The sequence below is a fragment of the Mercenaria mercenaria genome, chromosome 9 (genome assembly GCF_021730395.1).
Source record: "Mercenaria mercenaria strain notata chromosome 9, MADL_Memer_1, whole genome shotgun sequence".
In the NCBI taxonomy this organism is placed as follows: domain Eukaryota; kingdom Metazoa; phylum Mollusca; class Bivalvia; order Venerida; family Veneridae; genus Mercenaria; species Mercenaria mercenaria.
The window spans coordinates 38,446,241-38,470,084 of record NC_069369.1 but is presented as its reverse complement, the minus strand read 5'-3'; the positions used below and the strand labels follow the sequence as shown (position 1 = coordinate 38,470,084).

The following is a 23,844-nucleotide window of genomic DNA, read 5'->3' as shown; positions in this document are numbered from 1 at the left end:
TTAAAAAATCTTCTTGGGTGAAACTGCTTGCCTGACTTTTAAATAATTTGACACAAATGGTTGTGTGACCCCTCTACCAAGATTATTCAAGTTATTGCGATTCGTCAAAAGTAAAAAAAACATTGCCGCCAGAGGGCGTGGTCACTTTTCCCTATTCCCTATATATATATATATATATATATATATATATATATATATATATATATATATATATATATATATATATATATATATATATATATATATACTTGTAAGTAGTATTAGAAATACCGATTTTAAGACAGTATAACCTCACCTGACCCCTTGCCCCTATTCTAAAAAATCCAATGCCGGACAATTTAAAACCCACAGGTTTTGACAACTCATTGTGAAAACCTTCGGTTTGATGAACGTAAGTCCCTGGGAGCTTTTAGCTTCCATAACGTACTGAGAAAATACATATTTAACTTTCAAAATATCTTAAAAAACCTTAACAAAAGCTTTACACCCAGACCGAAAAACAATTTACAAAATAGTTTTAGCCTCCGGTTTAAAGCCGATATTGACTTTACAGTGTAAACAGATATTGGGTTTCCATTATAGTATTTCGCAATATTGCATCAGCCGGTTACGACTAGTTTTATCAATACACATAACATTCTTTACTGTTTTAAGTATTATAACGAAAAAAGTGGAATTTAAACAACTGAAATGTAAGTTTTATTTTATTATTTTTTTATTTGTTAACAAGCTTATGTGTGTGTTCGGGTTTAACGTCTTTTTCAACAATTTTTCAGTCATATTAACGACGATGTCTGCTTGTAGCAGTGAGCACAATGCCCAACTTTATTTTGCTGCCTCACTGGAATATCACGCCGTAGACACGTGGCATGGTACCCCACCAGTCCCAGCACTATCCCCATAATGCTGAGCGCCAAGTGAGGAAGCTGCTTGTGCCATTTTTAACGTCTTTGGTATGACCCGGCCGGGGATTGAACCCACGACCTCCCGCACTTGAAGCGGACGCTCACCACTAGGCTACCGAGGCGGTTTTTTTAACAAGCTTAAGAAAATAATTATATGTTTAACTCTTTACCAGTTTTTTACTATTTACTATTTATACGTTGTAGAATAAGTATGTTGATATGGGTTTTTTAATGTTATTTTGTTTATTTTATAGGTATTCAAGAATTCTACAAAGATATTATTAGCCAGACGAATTACAACGTGAAAAATCCAAGACTTTATAAAGACAACGAACGTTTAACACAAAATATATCATCGGAAGACTTCAAGAAAAGAATGTTAACCATAGCATGGTTGAATATCATAATACTTTCATGTTGTTAGAATCACTCAACCGTAGGAGTATGCCATACTCATACGCATGGTTGAATATCATAATACTTTCATGTTGTGAGAATTACTCAACCATAGGATTATACCATAATCATACGCATGGTTTAATGTTATGATATTTTGATGTTGTTGAAATCACTCAACCGTTTGAGTATGCCATAGGCATATGCATGATTGAATATCATAATACTTTTATGTTATGAAAATCACTCAACCGTTTGAGTATACCATAGGCATATGCATGATTGAATTATTTATTATGTTTTACATTGTTTACTCTCAGTGTTTTATACAATAAATCATAAATGTTTATACCATTTTGTAACATTTTTATGAAAAATAAACAATAATAACCACAAAATGTGTTTGTTTTGTCTTGATATTGTATGTTATTATACTTAACCCCAGGTATATATATCAATCACTGTCCTTTGGTTCATCCGATATATAGAATTTGATGTAACTATCCGCCAAAAGCGAAAATGTTACTTCTGTAGATGCTGAATCGTCATAAGGATGAATGTCAATCACTGTCTCTCGTTTTAGATAAATTTTAATTTTTTTCTTATACATAGATATTAACTGATCAGTGTCAAAGTCCTCAGCTGTTATATTTACATTATCAAATACATCATATATACCAAGAATTGTATGATATTCAGCATTCCACCACCTAAATATAAAATGTGATATTGGGCTTTTAATCGGTTTATTTGGTTCACCTAGGGGCCTAGTCCCCGTTAATAAAATCTTAATATCTATTATATACATTCCGGATTTTTAACTTTAAACACACCACTCAAAAGCACATCTTGTGCAAATAATTTATATTCTTGGTTTGTGTTTATAAAACCTTTATAATCTACAATAATTCCAGGTTTTAATTTAAATGCATTTAAATAGTTCAGACTGGTCATATTTTCATATGTTGAATATATCCAGGCACCACGACGGTCAAAATACTTTTTCATTTTTACGTAATCATAAAGAGTGTTATTACAGTATTCAAAAAGAAACACTTCATGTCCCACTTCCTCTAGCCTTTCTTCTATTTTCCTGTCTTTCTTTTTAAGTTTAAGAATTATTTCAGCTAAATCATCAAGTCGTTTTGTTGTGGCAACTTCAGAAGCAGATAAATTGTCAACAGTATTCTTTGTTCTAGCTAATTGTGTTTCTTGTTTTAAAAAAACATTTTTTACTTTTGTAATTTCTTCAGCATTAGTAGCAATTTCTTCGACATTAGCGGTTATTGCTTTAGTATTAGCAGTAATTACTTGAGTATTAGCAGTGATTGATTCTCCTTGTTTAGCTGATATTTCAACTACAGAGTCCAAATCATTTATTATTTTTTTAATTTGATCATTAATTATCTTAATTGCTTCAGTATTAGCAGTAATTAACTCTCCTTGTTTAACTGATTTTTCAACTACAAAGTCCAGTTCATTTTTATGTTTTTCAACTTTAGCATTAAATTCATTAATATCTTCTTGTAATTTTTTTGTAATATTACTTAATTCTGCATATTTTAAATTGTGACGGTTGTCAACAATACTAATCCAATTTCGAATTTGTTTTTTAAAGTCATCTATTTTAGAATTGAGCTCTTTTTTAAAGTCCTCTAATGCTGTGTCATGATCATCACCTCTTTGTGAAGCTGCCTTTTCCAGTTCAGATTTATATTCTGCAAATTTATTTGAAAATGTATCGAGTAAATCTTGGTGTTTTTCTGTAAAGCCAGTATTTAGTTTATTTATTTCTGTTTTGATTTCTAACTGATACATATTTTGTAACTTTTTCTCAGCTTCAATAATCTTGTCTTTTAGTTCTTCATGTTTAATCATACTATCTTTTAATTCTTGAACTTGAGTGTATAACTTTTCAAAATTGGTTCTAAATACTTTTTTTATGTTTTCATCTGTCAAATCAGATTTCTCTTCAAGTTCTTTAATAGAATCAGTCATAGCTTTCATTTCTTCTTCAATTTTACCTTGTAATTGATTAATTAATAATGAATTCTTTTTAAAATCTTTTGTTAATTCTTCAATATTCTTTACTTCTGCTTCTAGTGTTTGTTTTATACTTTTGACATCTTCAAGATTATAGTCATCTATTACACTTTGAATTTTTTTATACACAAACCGTCTTGAAACTGCATCGTTGGGTTTTATCTGGATTTCCTAGGTTGATTATTTCATTACCTCCCATATCCAATGCTCTTTTTCATTGTGTTATCAAGTTCCTTATTCTGTGAAGATATGATTCCATGTCCTTTCTAAGCTTTTTGTATTGTTTTTTAGTAGCATAATCACTTAAATCAATATCAAATTTAACTTTACTTATACTGTCAGTTTCACTTATTTGTTTTACATCATTAAAAACTCCCATTATATATTACCAGTAAAGTTTTTTCTTAAAAACTTCCTTGGTTTGTCAATATATAAGAAATCATATTTTTGATTTGTTGCATTAGCAAATGAATCACGATCTATATTTTGTTCATTACAAATCATATCATTTTCTCGTTTACCTGGACTTTCAAATAAAATATAATGTGAACAGTTAATTCGAATATCTTTTGGTGTTTTATAGTAAGACTGACTTAAATAAAAAAACACAACAGTTTTTGTGACGTCCTTGAATAAAGTATTTTGTTATTTCATTTTGAACTTTTTTATCTTCACATACAAAATCATCAAATATTACTACTTTTTGTTTTTTCTGATTCAAGATTCTCACAAGGTTCAATTTGGTTGGGATCAGCTGAATATTCAAGTATTTCATTTGGATCTACTTTAATTTTTTTTGCAATTTGGTTTAAGTTGTTAATTAAATCTAGATGATATTTAGATTGTTCTAGGTTTTTAGCATATAAGTATAATTTATCATAATTATAAGAGGTTTTCGAAGTATATGCATTAATGTATTGTTTTTCCAGATCCAGAAGATCCACATATTAACATTCAAAACATGAATCTGGCATAAAAGGATAATATGTTTAAAGTTATTGGATTTATCACTTTTTGTATCATAATTTGGAATTTCCATTTATATAATATTACATTATTTTACATTATTTTACAATATCTTACATTATCTTACATTATTTTACATTATCTTACATTATTTTACATTATTTTACATTATCTTACATTATTATATAAATGCAATCAAAACTTAATGAAATAAGAATAAGAAAAAAATTAGTCGGGCAAAAGATGAGAGATCTTAGAGAAGAAATAATGAGAGAAAAAATTAAAAAAGCTACAAATCGGGATATGTACACTGAAATTTATAAGCCAATTACTGAAAAAATAGAAAGTCAAAAAGAACAATTATCAAGTCAGTTAAAAGCATTACCTGGAATAAAACAACAATTAGCGTTACTTCCAAAAAGTATATCAGAAGATTTGACACAAGGTATTGCTGAATTAACTAAAGGAATGCAAGATGAATCTAAAAAGCAACAAGTTTTAAAACCGGTTTCATCGATAGATCGGGGAGATGAATTTCGGGAATTAGAAGATTATGGAAGAAAAAAGATGGGAATAACTGAAACAACTGATGATACAACTGAAGAATTTCCTGAAATTGTTGAGACAAGACCGAAAGAAAAGGAAATACCTACAGTAGATTTAGATGTTTTTCTGGATAATGATGTTTTAGAAGAATATGAATATTACAAACCATCTGAAATGTTTGATTTTTTTACTGCAGATGAATCTAATCCAGATAAAATAAGTAAAGACGATCTTGAAGCTACAATAGATAAGGTTACTGAAGATATTAGAAAATTAAATGGTTCAATAACTGGCAAATCAAATTCAAAAGATCTAAATAAGCAAGAAAAAGTAAAAGAATTAAAACATGATCGAGATGAACTCATAAAGTACAAAGACCGGTTAAACCATATTCTTGGTATGGCTTCTACATATGGAAAAGGAATAAGATATCATAACCCATATAAAGTTTTACCAAATGGACAATATGGTAATTTAATTATTAACTTAAATAAACTTTATGGTCAAAACAAATTAATTGCTAAGGATAGAATAACTGGAAAAGAAGTCATTAACACTAAAGTTGATGATGATTTAATTGATTTAATTAATAAAAGATATAACAATAATAAAAAGCATTCAATTCATTCAAGAAAAATATTCAAAGAATTAACAGAAAAATCAGGATTACCTATCAATAAAAGATCTATGAAATTTAAAAAAGTAATTAGGGGACAAGGTTATGACGTTTGTCCATGTAATCCAAAAGAATTGGTTAATGACTTGGAGTTAATTTGTGGTTCAATTAATGCTGGAAATAATAATGAAGAACTGAAAAATGAAGGTATTAGAATAATTGATGAACTATTAAAAATGAATTCTCTTTTACCAGAACAACATGAAAAGTTATATAAAATTATTTTTCTTGAATTTAGATTTTAATTAAAGTTTTAAAACTTTAGTTTTTAATTATATATAAATGGAACAAAAAATAGTATTAAGTTCTGAAACAGTTAAAGATAATAAAAATACTCCGAGTGATTTTACAATCAGATTTAGTCGTTCTTTAATTTTAGATAAAAATAAAACTTATGTTGTCGGTTTGGATAGTATTAACACTATGACCTACTCTTGGCATAATATTAGTGATGAATATGACAATAAAAGAATTCGTTACAATAATGGTAAAGAAATGGAAAGATATCATATTTACAAATGGTTCTTACAGTTACACAGATATTAATAATTATATTAGGGAAACATTAATAAGTAATGGTGATTATGAATTTGATAAATCAGAAATTGCTCCAATAAGTTTGGAATTTGATTTAAGTAGTTTTAAGATTTTGATTTCAATTACAGATAATTCTAAGTTGGATTTGGAAATATCAAATTTTCATACATTGCTTGGATTTGAGAAAAAAAAATTGGAAAATACTGAATGGGGAACTAAAACACCAAATATAACTAACTCTGTGGATACAATTTACATTCATTGTGATCTTATTGATAATTCACTTGTTGATGGTAATTTCAGTGATATTATTTATGCTTTAAGTACTGCAGATTTAACAAGAGCTTATCCATTTATAAAAGAACCACAAAGAGTTGGATATTCTGAAATTAATAAATATATTATAAATTCAATTAGAATATATATTACAGATGTATTTGGTAGAATAATTAATTTTAATGAGGTTGAAACAAGTTTTACACTAATTTTAAAAGAAATATGAAATTATAAATTTTAGTTTTATATAATGTACAAAAAAGTTTATGACAAAAATAAAGGAATATTTATTTATGTTGATGCTCACACGGGAAAAGAAATCATACATGGAATACCTGTGGTCTCCGAGGACGCGGTCCTTGGAACAGGTATCTTTGACACTTTAACGAAATTGCTTTCAAGTTCAGCCGCATCTTCAATTAGCACAGCTGGAAAAAAAGCTTTGGAAACAGCAGGAAAAGCAGCATTTGAAAGTGGAACAAAAAAGGTTGGCACAGAAGTTGGAAATTTAGCTGCAGCAAAGCTTGTTGAAAAATTTAAAAAGAAACCTGCTCCGGCAGTTGGTAATTTAATTGCCAAGGAATTACAAGAAAAGAATAACAGTAAAAATAATAAGGAGGAGGAGGATATTCATATGAGAATAAATAGAATATTGTCAAGATCTGGAGCTTTAGCTCCCTATGGACATAATGCTCGTGCTGGAACTTCAGCTCAACAAAAACGTATTAACAGATTAATTTATAAAAACTAAAGTTTTAACTTTAATAAAAAAATAAAATAATATATAATATATACATGTTTAGAACAAAACAATATTGTGAAAGATATGAATTAACTCCTATTCAATTAGATACAGCTTTAATATCTGTCTTGGGAAATAATGTTAAGCAACAAAAAAACGGATATCACTTTACAATTAATGATAGAAGTTCATATTTTGATTGGTTTAATGGTTATTTTGAAGTAAGTTTTAAAGTAAATAAGCTTGCTGATGGTGGTGATTATGATGGAGCCCAAATTGCTCTAATTAATAATGCAGCTTCATTAATTGATCAGTTAGTGGTTAAACAAAATGGAAAAATTGTTTATGATTGTAATAATTTATACAAAGTAATAAATGTAAAGAGTTTGGTTGAACTATCTGAAGATTATGTAAAATCAACTGAACAAATGAATTTATTTATTTAGATTTCTACTGCTACTGCAGCTGATGATAATAATTCGGGGTTGCTATTAGAAAGGATTTAATCAAGAAAAATAAAGAGGGAAATGCTAAAATTCCATTAAATAATTATTCATTTTTTTCAGGGTTAGAAACTAATATTTTACCTCCAAGTCAAATTCAAATAACACTTCAGCTGACAGATGATGATGAATTAATTTTTAGAGCTAATGCTGCTGATCCTGGTAGGGTAATTGTAACAAAATTAATTCTATGGGTTCCACGTTTGGTTTTTAATGAATTTGGGTTTGATCTAATTACTACTGAAAGATTTAAAAAAGCAAGATGGTCATACCTTCGGGAAATGATAACACAATCAACTGATACACAACAAACTAATATAACCTTTAGAATAACAGCTGGTGTAACAAAACCACAACATGTATTTGTTTATTTACAACGACCTGACAAAAGTAATTCACAAGAACATAATCCACATTTGTTAGATACATTTAGAATTAATGCAGCAAATGAAAATTGCACTTTGAGCTCTTGTCGTCTTGAAGTAGGTAATGGTGTTTTTTATCCAGAAACAGAATATACAAGTATATCAAGAATATATGATGATGTAATTAATTATTATTATAAACAAAATAACAAAACTACTGGAAGTCTTTTAAATAGACATAATTTTCAAAGTTTGTTTGGATTTATTCATTTTAACTTGGAATATAAAAAGGAAGTAACTACAGAAGATCCTAAGCATATTACATTAACAGCTAAATTAAATATTCCACCAGCAGCTAATATTCGTGTTTACGCAATTGTATTGTATGAAGAAACAGTTGAACTAAATACTATTGGAAATGAACTTGTTATTGTTTAAATAAAATAAATATAAATTATATATAATGACATCAAATTATATTGAATATAAAGTTAACCTTACAGATGGACAAAAGAAAAATTTAGCACAAGCTTATAATAATAAAATTCCACATACTTTTAGATTTAAAACATGAACAATTGACGTGGAAACTTCCCTTTACTTTTAAAAAAACACAAATTAATCAAATTTAAAAAAGCTGTTGAAAATTTAATAAGGGATTAGAAATTACAATTTCAAAAAAACAAATGTCCAGTCAAGGTCAAAATGGTGGTTTTTTTAGGAGCTTTAGCTGGTTTGTTAGGAAAAACAATTCTTCCAATGGCAGCAAAAATAGCTCCAAAAATATTAGCCCCTTTAGGCATTGGTGCTTTGTCTGGGCTGGCCAGTACTGGTGTTAGTAAAATACTTGGAAATGGTATGATTTCAGTAGCTAATGATAAGAGAAATATGATATCACCATATCTTACACCTAATCAAAGAAAGCAACTAGTAGGATCTGGAGTGATTAAATTAACACAAAAACAAAAACAAGACGGCGGCTTTTTAGGTATGTTGGCTGCTAGTCTAGGAATACCTTTGATTACATCTTTGTTAAGTGGGAAAGGATTACAGATTGATTCTCAACGAAGACCTTACAGACGAATTCCTATAGTAAAAAAAAAAAAAATTTATAAACAAACCAATATCTAACTTTGAAATTGAACAATGGGTAAAACAATTAAAAATTAAAAACTTTAGGGGTGTATTTAGTAGAAATAATTTATTAAAATTAAAAGAAAAGGTTGAATGTGGAATTATAAATTTAGACGACTCTGTTGGTCCTGGAACACATTGGGTTTGTTACTTTAATACTTTGTATTTCGATCCATTTGGACTTCCTCCGCCGAAAGAAGTAATTAAGTATATACCAAATGTAAAATACAACAATGTTCAATATCGAGACAAAACAAGTATGCTTTGCGGATATTATTGTTTATTTTTCATTAAAATGTTACAAGATAAAGTACCGTTGTATGATTTATTGTATAAAATACTAAAAATTAATAATGTAAAACAAAATGAACAAACTATTATAAATTATTTTAACCAATAAGGACATGTAAATTTTCTTCCGGGTTTTAATTAGAACTTATTAAAACTGTGTTTTATTTAACTGGAATAATTAATATAATGGGAATATTTAATAATATAAATGAAAAAGTAAATAAAATAGAAAGATGGACGTCAGTCCCTGAGAGCTGGAAGCTCACACAAATTAAAAGAAAACCTCCATTGTTTTTAACAAGTTATACCCAAGATACTGATGGTGGATTATTTCAATGGAAAACTGTAAATGCTAGTCCTGGTTTAGTTCAAAATGGTAATAATGTAAGAATTAATTTTAATTGCATCTTAATTATTCTTGTTGATGCAATTAAATTAGATAAAGGAGAAGCTAAATTACAAATAAAAAATAAAGAAAGTGTAATTCTTCAAAGTTATCATGTAAAAAATAATAGAAAAAATGAATCTATTTCTATTAATTATGCAAATGAATTTAAAACGGATGATGCTTTTTATATTAATTCTTTAAACGTTATGAATATTCAGTTAACAATTTATGGTTCTATAATTTAAGTTTTAATTTAAGTTTTAATTTAAGAATAAGCTAATGTATCAATACCATTATCAAGAATATATCTTTTATCGTCATAACATGATAAAGATGTTTTATTTATAACATAACTGGAAAGATTGTGTTTATCAGAACGAATAACTTTAAAGGTGTGATTACTTTGGGTTGAATTAAACAAAGTATCTTTGTAATTTTTATGAACTATTGTTTTCTTAACAACAAGTTTTTTAATTCCTTTACATTTTTTAATGTTAACTTCATTTTCTAATAAATATGAATACATTTTACTTCTTAATCCGACAAATTCAACAATGGGAATGCCGGCAGCTTCATCTTTAAATTTTCCAATTACTTTTTATTATTATCGAAATAAAATTTTGAATTACTATCATAATCACTATTATCAAATAAATCTTTGTCCTTATAAAAATCCTCATATGCATCTTTGGTTTTTATTTCATAACATAATGAATCAGTGTCAGTGAATAGTAATTTACAATTACCCTCGTACTTTTCCTTAATGTAATTATAATGAAAATCATACATTAAATATTTTGATAAATCTAGAATGCACATTCCGACATAACAAGGTCTGTTTAATAACAAACTTTCTTTTGTTCTATGAATTCCAAAAAGGTTAGAGTTAAACATCGTTGAACTAACAAATGAAGGTTTGGCTATGTATTTTAATAAAATATTTTCATCATGTGTTAATTTAATATTAACCCTCTTGCGTAAATTCTCCATCGTCTTACCGAATACAGAATTGTTCATTAACTTAAAAAAGTCCTTTTCAAATGAATTTTTTGCTTTAGATCTTTTTTGAGTATTAAAATCAATATACTTTTTTAACCAAGGAGATGAATCAAAAGTTAATATTTTATGTATTTTTGTTACTTTTAACCCTAATTGTGTATATTGTTCAAGATTTTTATAATGAACTACATAATTTTGTTTTTTCATTAAAGTTGGAACTAATTTTTTTACATTACTTTTTCCTATTTCAAATTCTGTTTTAATATTTTTACTATAATTGGAAAGCCATTCGTCTGGTATTTTAATTTTTTCAGGAGCTAAAGGATAATCGTTGTGGGTTTTATGTAATTCTTTTGGATATTCGAGATCACATTCAACTATAAAGTTAGTTTTACCTTTTGCAATTAATTTCTTGAATTGTTTTTCGGATATAGATTTAAAGTTTCCAGAGGGCAAAGGTTGACACATAGCCCAACCGTAAAGGTTATTGGCGTCGAGGTACATAATGTATTTGCTGTCAAGTTTAGGATTATAATCTTTCATATATTTATTGTTTGCTTTACTGTATCTGTTTGAAATATAACTTATTCCTCCTCTCAGTCCCTTTTCAATAAAAAGATACATATCAATATCAGTTATTAAATCTAACCTAATTCCAGTCATTTTTAACATTGCATCCCAAGCTAAACCAGGACTACTAAAATAATGACAAGGATCTAATTTGTAGTACTCTAAACATAGTTTTCTAAAATTTTCAAATACATCAGCTAAAAGTAATACGTCATTTTTTAAATATAGATCATGATATTCTCCCATTGTTTTAATTTTAAATTTATTCCAAACGTTTTTAGCATGTTCGTATTCATTATCAGAAATATTAGTTTCATTTAAAATTGAATAAAAATCTTCTTTAGAAGGTAATTTTGTTTCTTTGAATTTTTTAAATGAATCCATGTAATCATATGGATAAACACCTTTTGTTTTTAATAAATTAATGTTTTCACAATTAAATTCTTGAGATAAGTATTTAAATTCTGGAATTTTTTTTTTACTTGGTTTTTCCAATGATTGAGACATAAATTGGAAATGAATCAAAAAAGACCAAGTCAGAAATCATAAATTTGCCTTATATCTTTCCATATTGTTAGGAATAACATTAATTTCTTTTTTTAAATTTCCCTATTTGTTGCATAATAAAATGCCGTCATAACCCTCTTAAATTATGAAAAATAACAGGAATTTTTGTGTTAGTTTAAAATTAATATTACATTTCTGAGTGAGCACTTCCTCTAAATTTTCCTGTTATATGACAATGATCCCGGACAGGTTTTTTCATTTCCTTATATTCTTTTTCACAAATATGACAAAACTTTTGTTTTTTAAATTCAATTTCATTTTTTTTTAGACATTGGTAGTTCTTTGTTAAAGTTAACACAAAATTTATTTCTTTACAATATTCCTCTTCCTCAAGCATTTTTTTCAAAAAACCCTTATAAACTGCATTAGGACCTCTATAAATCTGGGTTGGTTTAGTATATTTATCTTCATAACAAACAAACAACTTTTTAGCCGTAACCACAATCTATATGATTTTGATATGGTTCAGTAAATGAAGATTCAGTTGATGGTAAAGCAGTTAAAACTTTAGTTATTGATTCAAAATCAGCATAAATTACAAAAGGTACGGGCTAAACCTTATGATAATTTTTAAATTGTACTTTACTTCCCTCTTTTGGCATTTTTACGCCTTGGTATTTTTTAATAGCTAAACAATTTGGATATGTTCATTTAATATTCTTTCTTGATTTAAAATGTTGTAAGCAACTTTTTACAAAAATATTTTCTATGTTGGTCTTTGGTTTTGTTAGTCTTTTAATCTTTTTTTAAGTCTTTTATCCAAACATAATGTTGGACTACAGTTTTGAGGGCTTACAGTCATCATCAGTTTTTTATCATTTATTTTATCATTTATTTTATCATTAGTAATTAGCAACATGTCCAGTGTTCTTCGTATTGATTTTTGATATGTACAATGGATAAAAAATTTTTCTATAACCAAATATATTAAATGATATTTCATTTAAAACTTCAATTTTAGGTATTTGATTTAATGTAACAGGAAATTTAATTCCAGTATAATCAAGATCGTTTTTTATGTTTTTATAATTTGAAACCTTTCAGAATGTTTTGTTACAGGAAATTTGTAAGCTAAATGACACCATCTAAAACATTCTTTTATCATCATTCTTTATATTTATTAACCCATTTTCATTGGTTGTTGTAATGTGTTTTGGAAAATCTAAATAACTTGAAGCATCCAATTGGACTAACTTATATCTATTTATTATAATGAAGCATCAACTGACTCTTTTCTCCAGCCACTTCATTCAGAAATCCAATTACCAATTCTATTTATTTTTTTCACAAAAAGCTTGATTGTAAAGTTTTTTTTTATTTCGTTTGTGTTAATAATTTCTAAAGCCTTTGGTTGAAAATAAGCTGATTTATATATTGTATCAGTTTTATCCATTTTTGCAAAAGTTTTTTTTTAATACAACGTTTATTTTTATACCTTTTAAAGTTTTAAGTTCAGATTTAAGTATTTCATAAGAGTCGTTTATAGTTAAATATAATTGATTCTTTGGATCTTGTCCCGTATGTAATTTTAATTTCAAATTTCTTATAATATTGTTTTGTAGATTCTCGATTTCCATCTATATATTATATTTAGAAAATAAAAATTCGTTTAAGCAAATAGGATTAAAAAAATAATTAAAAAAATAATTAAAAAATAATAAAAAAAAATAAAGTTTAAATTATCTTTAAGAGAAATAAAATATTTAAATTTTTTATTTTTTCCATTAGTTTTTTTATATTCCACATTTTACTCGGTTTTCTCCTTTGCAGCACATTGTTATTAACCCAGAATAATACCAAGGTCTTTAGACGCTGCATAATTTCTTTTATATGTTTTTTCTTCATTAGTATCACAGTCGGTTACAATTTAACTTTTTTAGATTGTTTCGAATATTATTTGGTCTGGGACAATCACATAATCTTTCAGCATTTTTCTTCTTCAGTTAATAGACAACCACAGTTCCATTCAAATAAATTATTTTTTAAAAGATAAGGATCTATAACATTTTGTAAAATTTTTCAATGACATGATTTTTATATTTATCGCTAACTATTTTGATCAAGTTTTGATTTAATAACATTTTTCTTTTAAGACTTTCTTATATGAATTTTTATCTGGATTCATTATTTCTCCTAAAGTGCTAGATAATTTTGGCTTTAATCATTCTATCTTCCTTTCTATTAACCCTCTATATTTATTATACTTATAGAAAAAAATCTTTAAAAACGCACCTAATGAAATTATATTGATTTGAGAATTTGTTTATATTATCTATATCTTTTGAATAAGATTTTAAAGTCATTTTTTCTAAATTGTTATCAACTGTTAAAATTTTAATACCCTTTTTGAAACATTCTGTTTAACCATTCTTCGTGTAATTTGTGTGTTTTTCTAAATAATTCTAAACCAACTTTGTTTTCTTCCGTTCTGTTTCTTTTTGAAGTCTTTTAAAACATATTTCTGGGTCGGTTTTAACATAAACAAATCCATCAATTGGGTTTTTTCCATATGGTTTTATAATATAATCAGTTTAAAAAAAGATTGTATACTGCCCACTCGGGGTCATTTATAACACCATTGTCGTGATGTTGTTTTGTAAAAACGTTACTGTTAGTTTAAATAACAACGTTCAAGGCAGAAACACCATCAAAACTGTTTAGCAGAAGATAACATTTTTATATGACTGTTTAAAGTTGTTAGCTGAAAAGGAAATAAATATTTGGAAGGTTCTTGAGCGCAAGTTCAAAAGGTTTTATGAATTATAACTTGCGAAGTGGAACCTTCGGTTGCACGTGGATCCGTAACATTTTGCCATCGTGAATTGGTTCTGGAATTATATTTAAAATTAGGATTATATTCTTTTAAAAATATCTAAAAACGTACTTTTTCCTGATGCAAAAATTACCTTCAACTGATATTTAATTTTTCTCATTTATATTTAAAAAAACTTATAGAAAAAAAACTTTAATTAAAGTTTTAAAATTTAAAACAGCTCTTCTTCTTTTTTTACTTTTATATCCGTTAAGTTTAAATTCCTTCATATGCATTTCAAGAGGTGTTGAATAATTTTTTTCTTTCTGCATTTCTAATAGTATTGTAAAAATATCCTGAATAACTTTTTTCTCTTCTTCTTTATTTACTTTTCCAGGATCATTAGGGTCATGAACAGCTAAAGCTGCAATCCGTGCTTTTGTTATAAGTTGTTTTATTTTGTGATGATGTGTTTTTAAAATAAATTTCTTGTCGTCAAGTTTTAGTCTGTTAGTAAATATGGTAATTACTGATGGAACAGCACCAGCAACTGCTACAAATACAGGAATAGCTGGAACAAGTGCTAATGCAGCTGAGCAACCAAAAATACCTGCTGTAATATATAATCCAGTACTTACTCTTCCGCAAAACTTATAACTTTTTCTGTAAGCAGCAGCTAGTTTAGTTAAGTGAATAATTAATTGATCTATTGTTTCTATTCCATTATTAGAAATTAGATTTTTATTGCTCATTTATATAATTAAACTTTTTATTTTCTAAATTAAATTTGTTCAAGATCACTAAACGGAACCCAACTATTAAATTTTTCGCTATAACCCTTCCATTTTACTAAAGCTTGTTTTTTCTTATAGTCTCGTCTAATAACTTTTTCAATTCTAAAAACTTCTTGTGTAGTAGGTAAAAGTTCTTGTCCGTAAAATGAACCTTGAACTATTTCATTATTTAAATCTTTAATAGAGTATGTTCTGGGATTTGTATTATTAATTTTATAAATTATAAATATTTCCTCTGTCCAGTTTGGTGTATATCCTTTTTCGAAATGTCTTTTAAGTTTGCTTAAGCGAACTCGATCACCAATTTTAAATTTTGCTTTACTCTTTGGTATCTTTAAATCACCATATAAATTAAAGTAAACAGTACCTTTATTTAAGTTTTTACTGGCTTCGGTTGGTGTCATTTTTATACTAGAATGTTTTGTTTTGTTATATTTATCAACCATATCCTGCAAATTATCTAAATAAGTATAAGTATTATTTGCTGTAAAATATTTCCACATTATTCTTTTTAAAGTTCTATTGAATCTTTCAATTACTACAGCTTTGCCTTCATTAAATGTATGATACATATTAATCTTATTTTTATTCAAAAATGATTCAAACTTTTTATTATAAAATTCTTTTCCTTCGTCTACCCATAAATTTGTTGGAATCCTTGCAGTCTTCGGGGACTTTCGTCCCTGAATTCTATCTTCAGAAATTATTTTTTCAAATGCTTCTGTAACAGATTCTCCGGTTTTATTCTTTAATGGAATAACCCAAGCATATTTACTAAATATATCAATAACGGTTAACAAGTACTTTACTCCTTTATTATATTTTGAAAAAGCTTGCATGTCAACTAAATCAGCTGACCAAGTATCATCAATATCATTAACTATCACTCTTCGTTTCCTAAATTTTCTTTTAATTGGTTTGTGTAATTCTTCTGCTAATTCATCGCTCCAATTTATTTCGGGGGTAGTAAAAGTTTGCTCTACCCCCTTTTCCCGTTTTTTGATTTTTGTTTTTGTCCCAATCCAAGTTTGTATTTCGCTTTAATTACAGGTTTTACAACTAAATGTTTTGCAATCTTTTCTCCAAATGTTTTTGATTTAGTTTTATTTAAGTTGGAAAGCATTTTTTTGTCGCATTCACTTTTACTTAGTCCTGAGTCATAGCAAAAGTCATGGTCCATACATACTGCATCCAGTTCGTTGACAGGGGGTCCATTATCTAGGGGATTTCCTGGCCCACAATAATTATATCCTGGAAGTGTTAAACCTTTCTTAGGTAATAAAGGTAACATTGCTTTATGGATATCTAATTTACCTCCAGTTTTGTTTTTAACGAATTTTGATTTCGTTTTTCCGCAAGATTTACATTTTGCTTTTATCATTAGCCTCCCGTTTTTTGCTGTAACAAAGTGAGGATTTACATTATCTGTAAATTTTCTTTCTTTCAAACAATATATTTTATTTTGTAAACACATCTTATATTATATATATTTAAAACTTTTTAGTCTGTTTAAAATCTGTGGTTTTTAAAGTATTTTAATTTGTCCGGCATTGGATTTTTTAGAATAGGGACAAGGGGTCAGGTGAGGTTATACTGTCTTAAAATCGGTATTTCTAATACTACTCTTGTATAAAACTGTTAGACTGATTTTAAAAATAATTTCACACAAATTGTTCGTGTCTGACCTTCTACAAATATTGGGTTGTTTTTTTTTGTATTCATCAAAACACATGGCCGCAAGAGGGCATGGTCACTTTTCATCAAACAACATCTCCTCCAAAACCACTGGGTAGATTTTGATGAAGCTTTACACAGTTAATTTTTAAAGGTTGTTCAAATGGTTTCGGTTCATTGAATATATGGATCATTTTGGTTGAAAATAGGCTATCAGACTTTAAAGATTTTTTTTCTCAAAATGGCCACGCCCTTGTGTGTGACATATACTTACTATAGGCTTATAAATAAGAAACTTTTTATAAAGATGTTACTAAAGGCATGTTAATACGAATTTTGTACTTTATCTACGAAAAATTAAAAAGAATCTTCTTATTGGGTCTTATGTACTCACTGAAACGTCTTAGAAAAGACTTTTATTTAGACTTTTGAAAGAAATTCTTTCAGTCTTTGTGAACATCGCACTCACTCTCACTCTGTGGGATTATAACTTTGTTCAATGTTTAAATTAAATTTGATATCTTTAAAGACGGTATGCATTCTAATACGGACAAATGAGAAAAATTGTCTTTTGAAACAAAAAACTAATAACTGACGTCTGTATATAATGTGTATTGAACTACAGTTGCATGCCTAATTAAGTTCACATAACAAAACTCCCATAGACTAACACGCATTTCCATTTTGAAAAAAAGCTGTCATATTTCAAAGCGTTGTAATATGTAATTAGTTTTTTTTTTGTCTTTATAATCAATTTTCCTTTTAGTTTATCATTGATTTAAAAGTCAAATGAACTTGATAGAATTTGAACATTACAATTGATATGTGAACATTACAATTGATATGTATATAAAAATAGGACAATATACTATCTTTCTTTATTTGTGATTTTCAGAATATTTCGTAAACAGGAAGGAAATTGCAGTATTGTTTGGAAAATATGATCTGAGAAACACTTGCAAGTCTATTGAGAAAGTCATTTTGTAATTTTTCTTTACAGATGTTCCAGTCTCACTCATACTTACAAAGGTGGATGACATATGCCCATGTGTAAAAGATAATATGTCTAATATATACCACAGCAAGAAAGTAATCGATGCTGCGGAAAAAATTCATGCATTTCTGGGTATACCAAAGCAAAATATATATCCTGTCGCTAGTTTTGAAGACAGAGTCAAGTTCGGATGGAAGGAAGGTTTGCCTTTACTGAGGGCAATCAAAGCCTGTCTAAAAACAGCAAAAGACCATCTGTATAACGAGGGCGAAAATGAGAAACCTAATGCAAAAGGTAAATGTTTGGTTACCCTCCATGAATATGTCAATGACAAAATGCAGACAGTTTTTATTTATTTTATTTTGAAATCTTGTTTATTTCTTTGACTAAGACAGTAACGTAATTCAAATTTGCGTTACGCATTTATGATATGAATAGGAATATGGGTGATATTTCTGATTTTGAATATGTATGTCCAAGATTCTGAACTAATAATACAATTATTTTGATTATTGTAACACTACCAAGTAGTTGAGCAGCCTCATTTAATCGATTTTATCGGAGAATAGGGGGTGGGGCTATTCTTATCGCTCTGGCGTCGGCGTCGGCGTGAGTTATCTTGATTAAAGTTTTTCGACTACCTTTGGTTTTCTGTCATATCTTTGTTACTATTGCTTATATCTTACTTTAACTCCATATAAACATTGTCCAGCATACAAACAAAGTATGTGCAGGGGCTAGGCCTATCATACAAAAGGTCAAGGTCACCAAGGTGTTATACTTAAGTAATTTTTAAGGTTAAAGTTTTTCGGCAACCTTTATTTTTCTGTCACATCTTTGTTACTATTGCGTATATCTTACTGTAAGTTCACATAAACATTGTCCAGCATACAAACAAAGTATGTGCAGGGGCTGGTCCCATTATAACCAAGGTCAAGGCCACAAAGTTGTTAAACTTAGAATCTTTCTTATGTCATTTTTTTTCGAAAGCTTCGTTTATAGACATATCTTCAATACTTTAAAAGATTATGATTTGAAATTAAAAATGTTCCTTTATAATCATCATCAGCATGTGTGGTTGATATTCCCATAACTGTAATTATATTTTTGACAGAATTATGCCCCTTTCATACTTAAAAGGTTTTTGGAAATCTTCGCTTTCTTGATATAACTTAAATTTTTGACAAACTTCGTTTTCTGAACATAACACTGGTACTATATAAGATAATGACTTGAAACTCTAAACATATCTTTACCATAATTATCTGATTGGTCATTTTGAAAGAATTATACCCTTTGGAGTATCTTCCATTTAAAGTAGAAATCTCTAATTGAGAAATATGTTCATTTTACTGTCAAATCTCCGAATAGTGTTGCGCGCTGTCCTAGAGACAGCTCTTGTTAATTCAAATACTCTCAAAGTGTCAGGTAAACTTGACATATTGATGTGTAGAAGTTGGACGGTTTTCATGAAATTCAATACAAAGTGATAATAAAATACTCGAAATATTTTAACGATTATCACGTATTTCTCGTTTTCTTACTTTTGAATAGTTATTTCTGTATACTGCAAAAATATTGCACAAACAGAAGTACATGGTATGTGTTTTAAACAAGAGGGCCATGATGGAGCTATATATCGCTCACCAGAGTTGATCTGGCCTACTGACCTAGTTTTTGACCCCACATGACCAAAGATCATCAAGAAAAACATTCTGACTAAACTTCATAAAGATTTGGTTACATCTGTGGCTTCTAGAGTGTTCACAAGAGTTTCCTTTGATTTGACCGAGTGGCCTAGTTTTTGATCCCACATGATCCAGATTCAAATTTGACCTAGAAAGGATTAAGACAAACATTCTGACTAAGTGTCATAAAGATTGAGTTACAACTGTGGCCGCTAAAGTGTTCACAAGCTTTTCCTTTGATTTGACCAGGTGACCTAGTTTATGACCCCACATAACCAAGATTCAAACTTGACCTAGAAATCATCAAGACAAACTTTCTGACTAAGTTTCATAAAGATTGGGTCGCAAATGTGGTCTCTAGAGTGTTCACAAGCTTTTCCTTTGATCTGACCTACTGGCCTATTTTTTGATCCAACATGACCCAGTTTCAAACTTGAACTAGAAATCATCAAGAATAATATTCTGACTAAGTTTCATAAAGATTGAGTCAAAAATGTGGTCTTTAAAGTGTTCACAAGCTTTTCCTTTGATCTGGCCTACTGACCTAGTTTTTGACTCCACATGACCCAGTTTCAAATTTGACCTAGAAATTGTCAAGACTAACATTCTGACCAAGTTTTATAAAGATTGGGTCACAGATGTGGTCTCTAGAGTGTTCATAAGCTTTCCTTTGATCTGACCTACTGACCTAGTTTTTGACCTAACGTGATTCAGTTTCAAACTTGTCCTAGAAATTATTAAGACAAAAATTCTGACTAAGTTTCATAAAGATTGGGTCAAAATGTGGTCTCTAGAGTGTACACAAGCTTTTCCTTTGATCTGACCTACTGACCTAGCTTTTGACCCCACATGACCCAGTTTCAAATCTAGCCTAGAAATTATCAAGACAAACATTCTGACCGATTTTCATAAAGATTGGGTCACAAATGTGGCCTCTAGAGTGTTCACAAGGCAAATGTTGACGGACGACGCACGACGCACGCCGACGGACGCCGGGCAATGACCGGTCACAATAGCTCACCTTAAGCACTTTGTGCGCTGATGAGCTAAAGAAAAAACACTTAACGTTTCTCTTAAAATATTTGAAGTTTTGCGTAATTCTTTATGTGATATCTAACTATTTACTCGTTTACATTATATTTGTAGGTACCTTTGCTGATGTCAGTCCTATGTAGATCGTATCAATTTGTCCAAAGCAAGTCAAGAGCCTACGGTGACGATACGTTTACATTTGAAACTAGTGCAGCTTGACTGGAGTTTTTACTAATGAGGCCCATTGAGGAGCAAGGACACAATCTCATGAAAATTCCGAAATTGTAATCATTTATGGTGCCACATGTTTAAAACTCCGTGTTGTTTATCATTTGGTTCGTACAAACTGATGACATAGTTTTCTATTTTTGATCTGATGACATAGTTATCTATTTTTGATATGTGCTTTCCGGATTTTTTATCGTAGCTATTATTTTCCGTACTACATACTCAATAACACAAATTTAGCACAAAAATCTATAATAAAATCACATGTAACACAAAATGTGTTTAACATGTGATTGATTAAATGTGAGAAGCCATGACAAAATGGTCCCAAATGACATTTTTATGGAAACTGAGTTTTTCACATATTCTGAACTGTACATGTGTCCTTAACATAAATTCAGAATTTTAGACCAGCATGTTTTAAAATAACAAAATTATAGCATTTTTATACAATAACTCCCCATCGCAAACTTGCATTTTTTGTTTAATAATAATGACAAATACTAAAATCATTTACTTTTATCATATATTTTAATTTCATATTTTGCCATCAATATCAAAAGTAATTAACATGATTAGCACAGTTGATAATGCCTTCTTGCTATAAATATACTATTTTATATTCAAAAAATTGTCACAATACATGTTTCCATAGCAACAAAATACAAGAATTGCTTTAAATGTCAATTTAACAGACATTTTAGCCTACATTTGATGCAAAAAAATGTAAATTTATAAAATATGTATTAGTTCTCTAGAAGAACAAGAATTTGTGATTTTTCTGATTTATATTCATCTCAAAATTATCTTAAAGCAATTCCATAAATATCTAATATTTGCAATGTGTCATTCAACTTCAAATGTAAGATGCATTGCTCAATGACAGTGTCAATTGAAAATTAAAAGTATCAGTGATGATTATATAACATTAAATTGTTTACATAATTATAATTAAAAGTCATATTACTCTGGTATGAAAGCAGATACACTTAATACTCAAGTTCTGTTTCCATGGCAACAACATTTTTTATAAAATAAAGAATTCATTTTAACATCTATTTCCTTCATTTTTCACATAAATTTTCAAGTAAAAGTATCATTTCAAAATATTCTTCCTGGAGGGAAGCTTTTTTCAACTTATACTGTTGCATAAAATATATCTTCACTAAAATATTTAATATTTGGTAATTACTTCAAATGTAGAAAATCATCAATAAATATATTTAACTTTGCTTAATGTATAAATCAACTGTGTATGTAGAGCTCCATTCATAATTTTATGTCATGCAGTACTAAACAGTAGATTGTTGAAAAATCTTCCAGTGTCTTAGAGGAATTTCACATTTATACTGTGTTCAGCCTTACATACATACAGTGTGTCTATATTTAACCAATGCATAGTACTGCTGACACCATAAACTTGTTAATTCACTGTTTACATAACTATATGTAGCATTTTGTTCATATTTTGGGTCTAGTAAACCTTTAAATACTCAAAAACACTTTCAAATTAATTAAAATTTCAGGAAATACCAAATGAGCTGAGCTCTTTCTCTGTATTACTTTAAATGTTAAACACTTTTTTCCATTCATTCTTCGTTTTAAATGACTGAGTTCTCAATTTTAATGGCTTTGGCACTGCTGGTTTTGAGCATACATTGCTGTTGCTGCAAAGGGGCGCTATTTCATTATACAGGTACCACTGTCGACTGGCATCCAGCTCAGGAATGGTAATACGGTTGGAGAATTTGCCTGTCATGCCAATCCCCTGCCTAAAAGATTAATCTCCGTCTCTGTGTTGAAGTTATAATCCTTCAAGAATACTATACTAGGACATGCAGAATACATTCTGTAATGATAAATGTATCAATTATTTAAGACAAAGAACCCTAATAACCCTGTTTTCAATCCTGAACAACAGCTGTCCATAAGACAGCCAACACATAATTACATTAAATTACATTTTAGAATTTTATTATAGTAATGACAATCTCTTTTCATCAAAAACTTCAACCATCGCACATATTTTATATCAAGTAAGGGCCATGATTTTGATCTCGTTTTAACAAATAGTTCTTTAACCTGGTTAAGAAAAACAGTTACTGTATTACAATTATGTTATTTCTGTTGAACTGGCTTGCAGTGAGCTAGACACTCTTTAACAACATAAAAAGAAACAGAAAATGTGGCATCTTAATATAAGTGGCCTATTTACAGACATGAACTCTGCAGCAAGTTTTATCAATACTTGATTATTACAAAAGAACTTAACTGCTTAAAGAGGTGACAAGCCAAATATACCTAAACATGTTCAGGACTGAATTCTGAAAGCCCGGCCTCAATCAGGTTGTCCTCCAAGTCAATCATGTAGACCCATCATAACAAGCCTCATTCCAGAACTGAAATAATGGTATATTTAAACAATGAATTCTTAGACAATAACTTTTAAGTAGCAATAGTGTAGTCCTTAGAATAGAACATAGCATCACTTTATTACAACAATTAAATGCCAGCTACACAGTTGAATTTTTTAATACAGTATGTTATGTAAGTATGCAATATTCAAATTTTAAATTAATGTTTATCAGTGGAGATATGATGTTTCATTTACATAAAAGTATGCACATAATATATATAAACTGGAAACCAGTGACTTTCCAAACTGAAGTGTATGATCACACTGTGAAATTAAATATTTCAACATCAAGTTCTGTGTGCTTAATAAATATTTCTTTATTTATTGGGAATTCTTACCTTATTAGAACACTTTTCTTATTT

The 23,844-nt window shown here is 28.6% G+C and overlaps 1 protein-coding gene and 1 long non-coding RNA gene across 2 annotated transcripts in view; both read left to right on the top strand.

Moving 5' to 3' along the window:
- Positions 1 to 23,813, top strand: part of LOC128559488 (interferon-induced protein 44-like) — a 96,475-nt gene extending 72,662 nt beyond the window's left edge. The window contains exons 7-8 of the mRNA XM_053551257.1: positions 18,125 to 18,412; positions 20,953 to 23,813. Coding sequence (XP_053407232.1) covers positions 18,125 to 18,412; positions 20,953 to 20,981 — 317 coding nt within the window. The 3' untranslated portion in view covers positions 20,982 to 23,813. The remainder of the gene's footprint in view (positions 1 to 18,124; positions 18,413 to 20,952) is intronic.
- On the top strand, positions 382 to 1,983 carry LOC123537761 (uncharacterized). Its single transcript, XR_006683631.2, has 2 exons — positions 382 to 692; positions 1,160 to 1,983. It is a non-coding gene; the product is annotated as an uncharacterized LOC123537761 (long non-coding RNA).
- Positions 23,814 to 23,844: the final 31 nt, after the last annotated feature.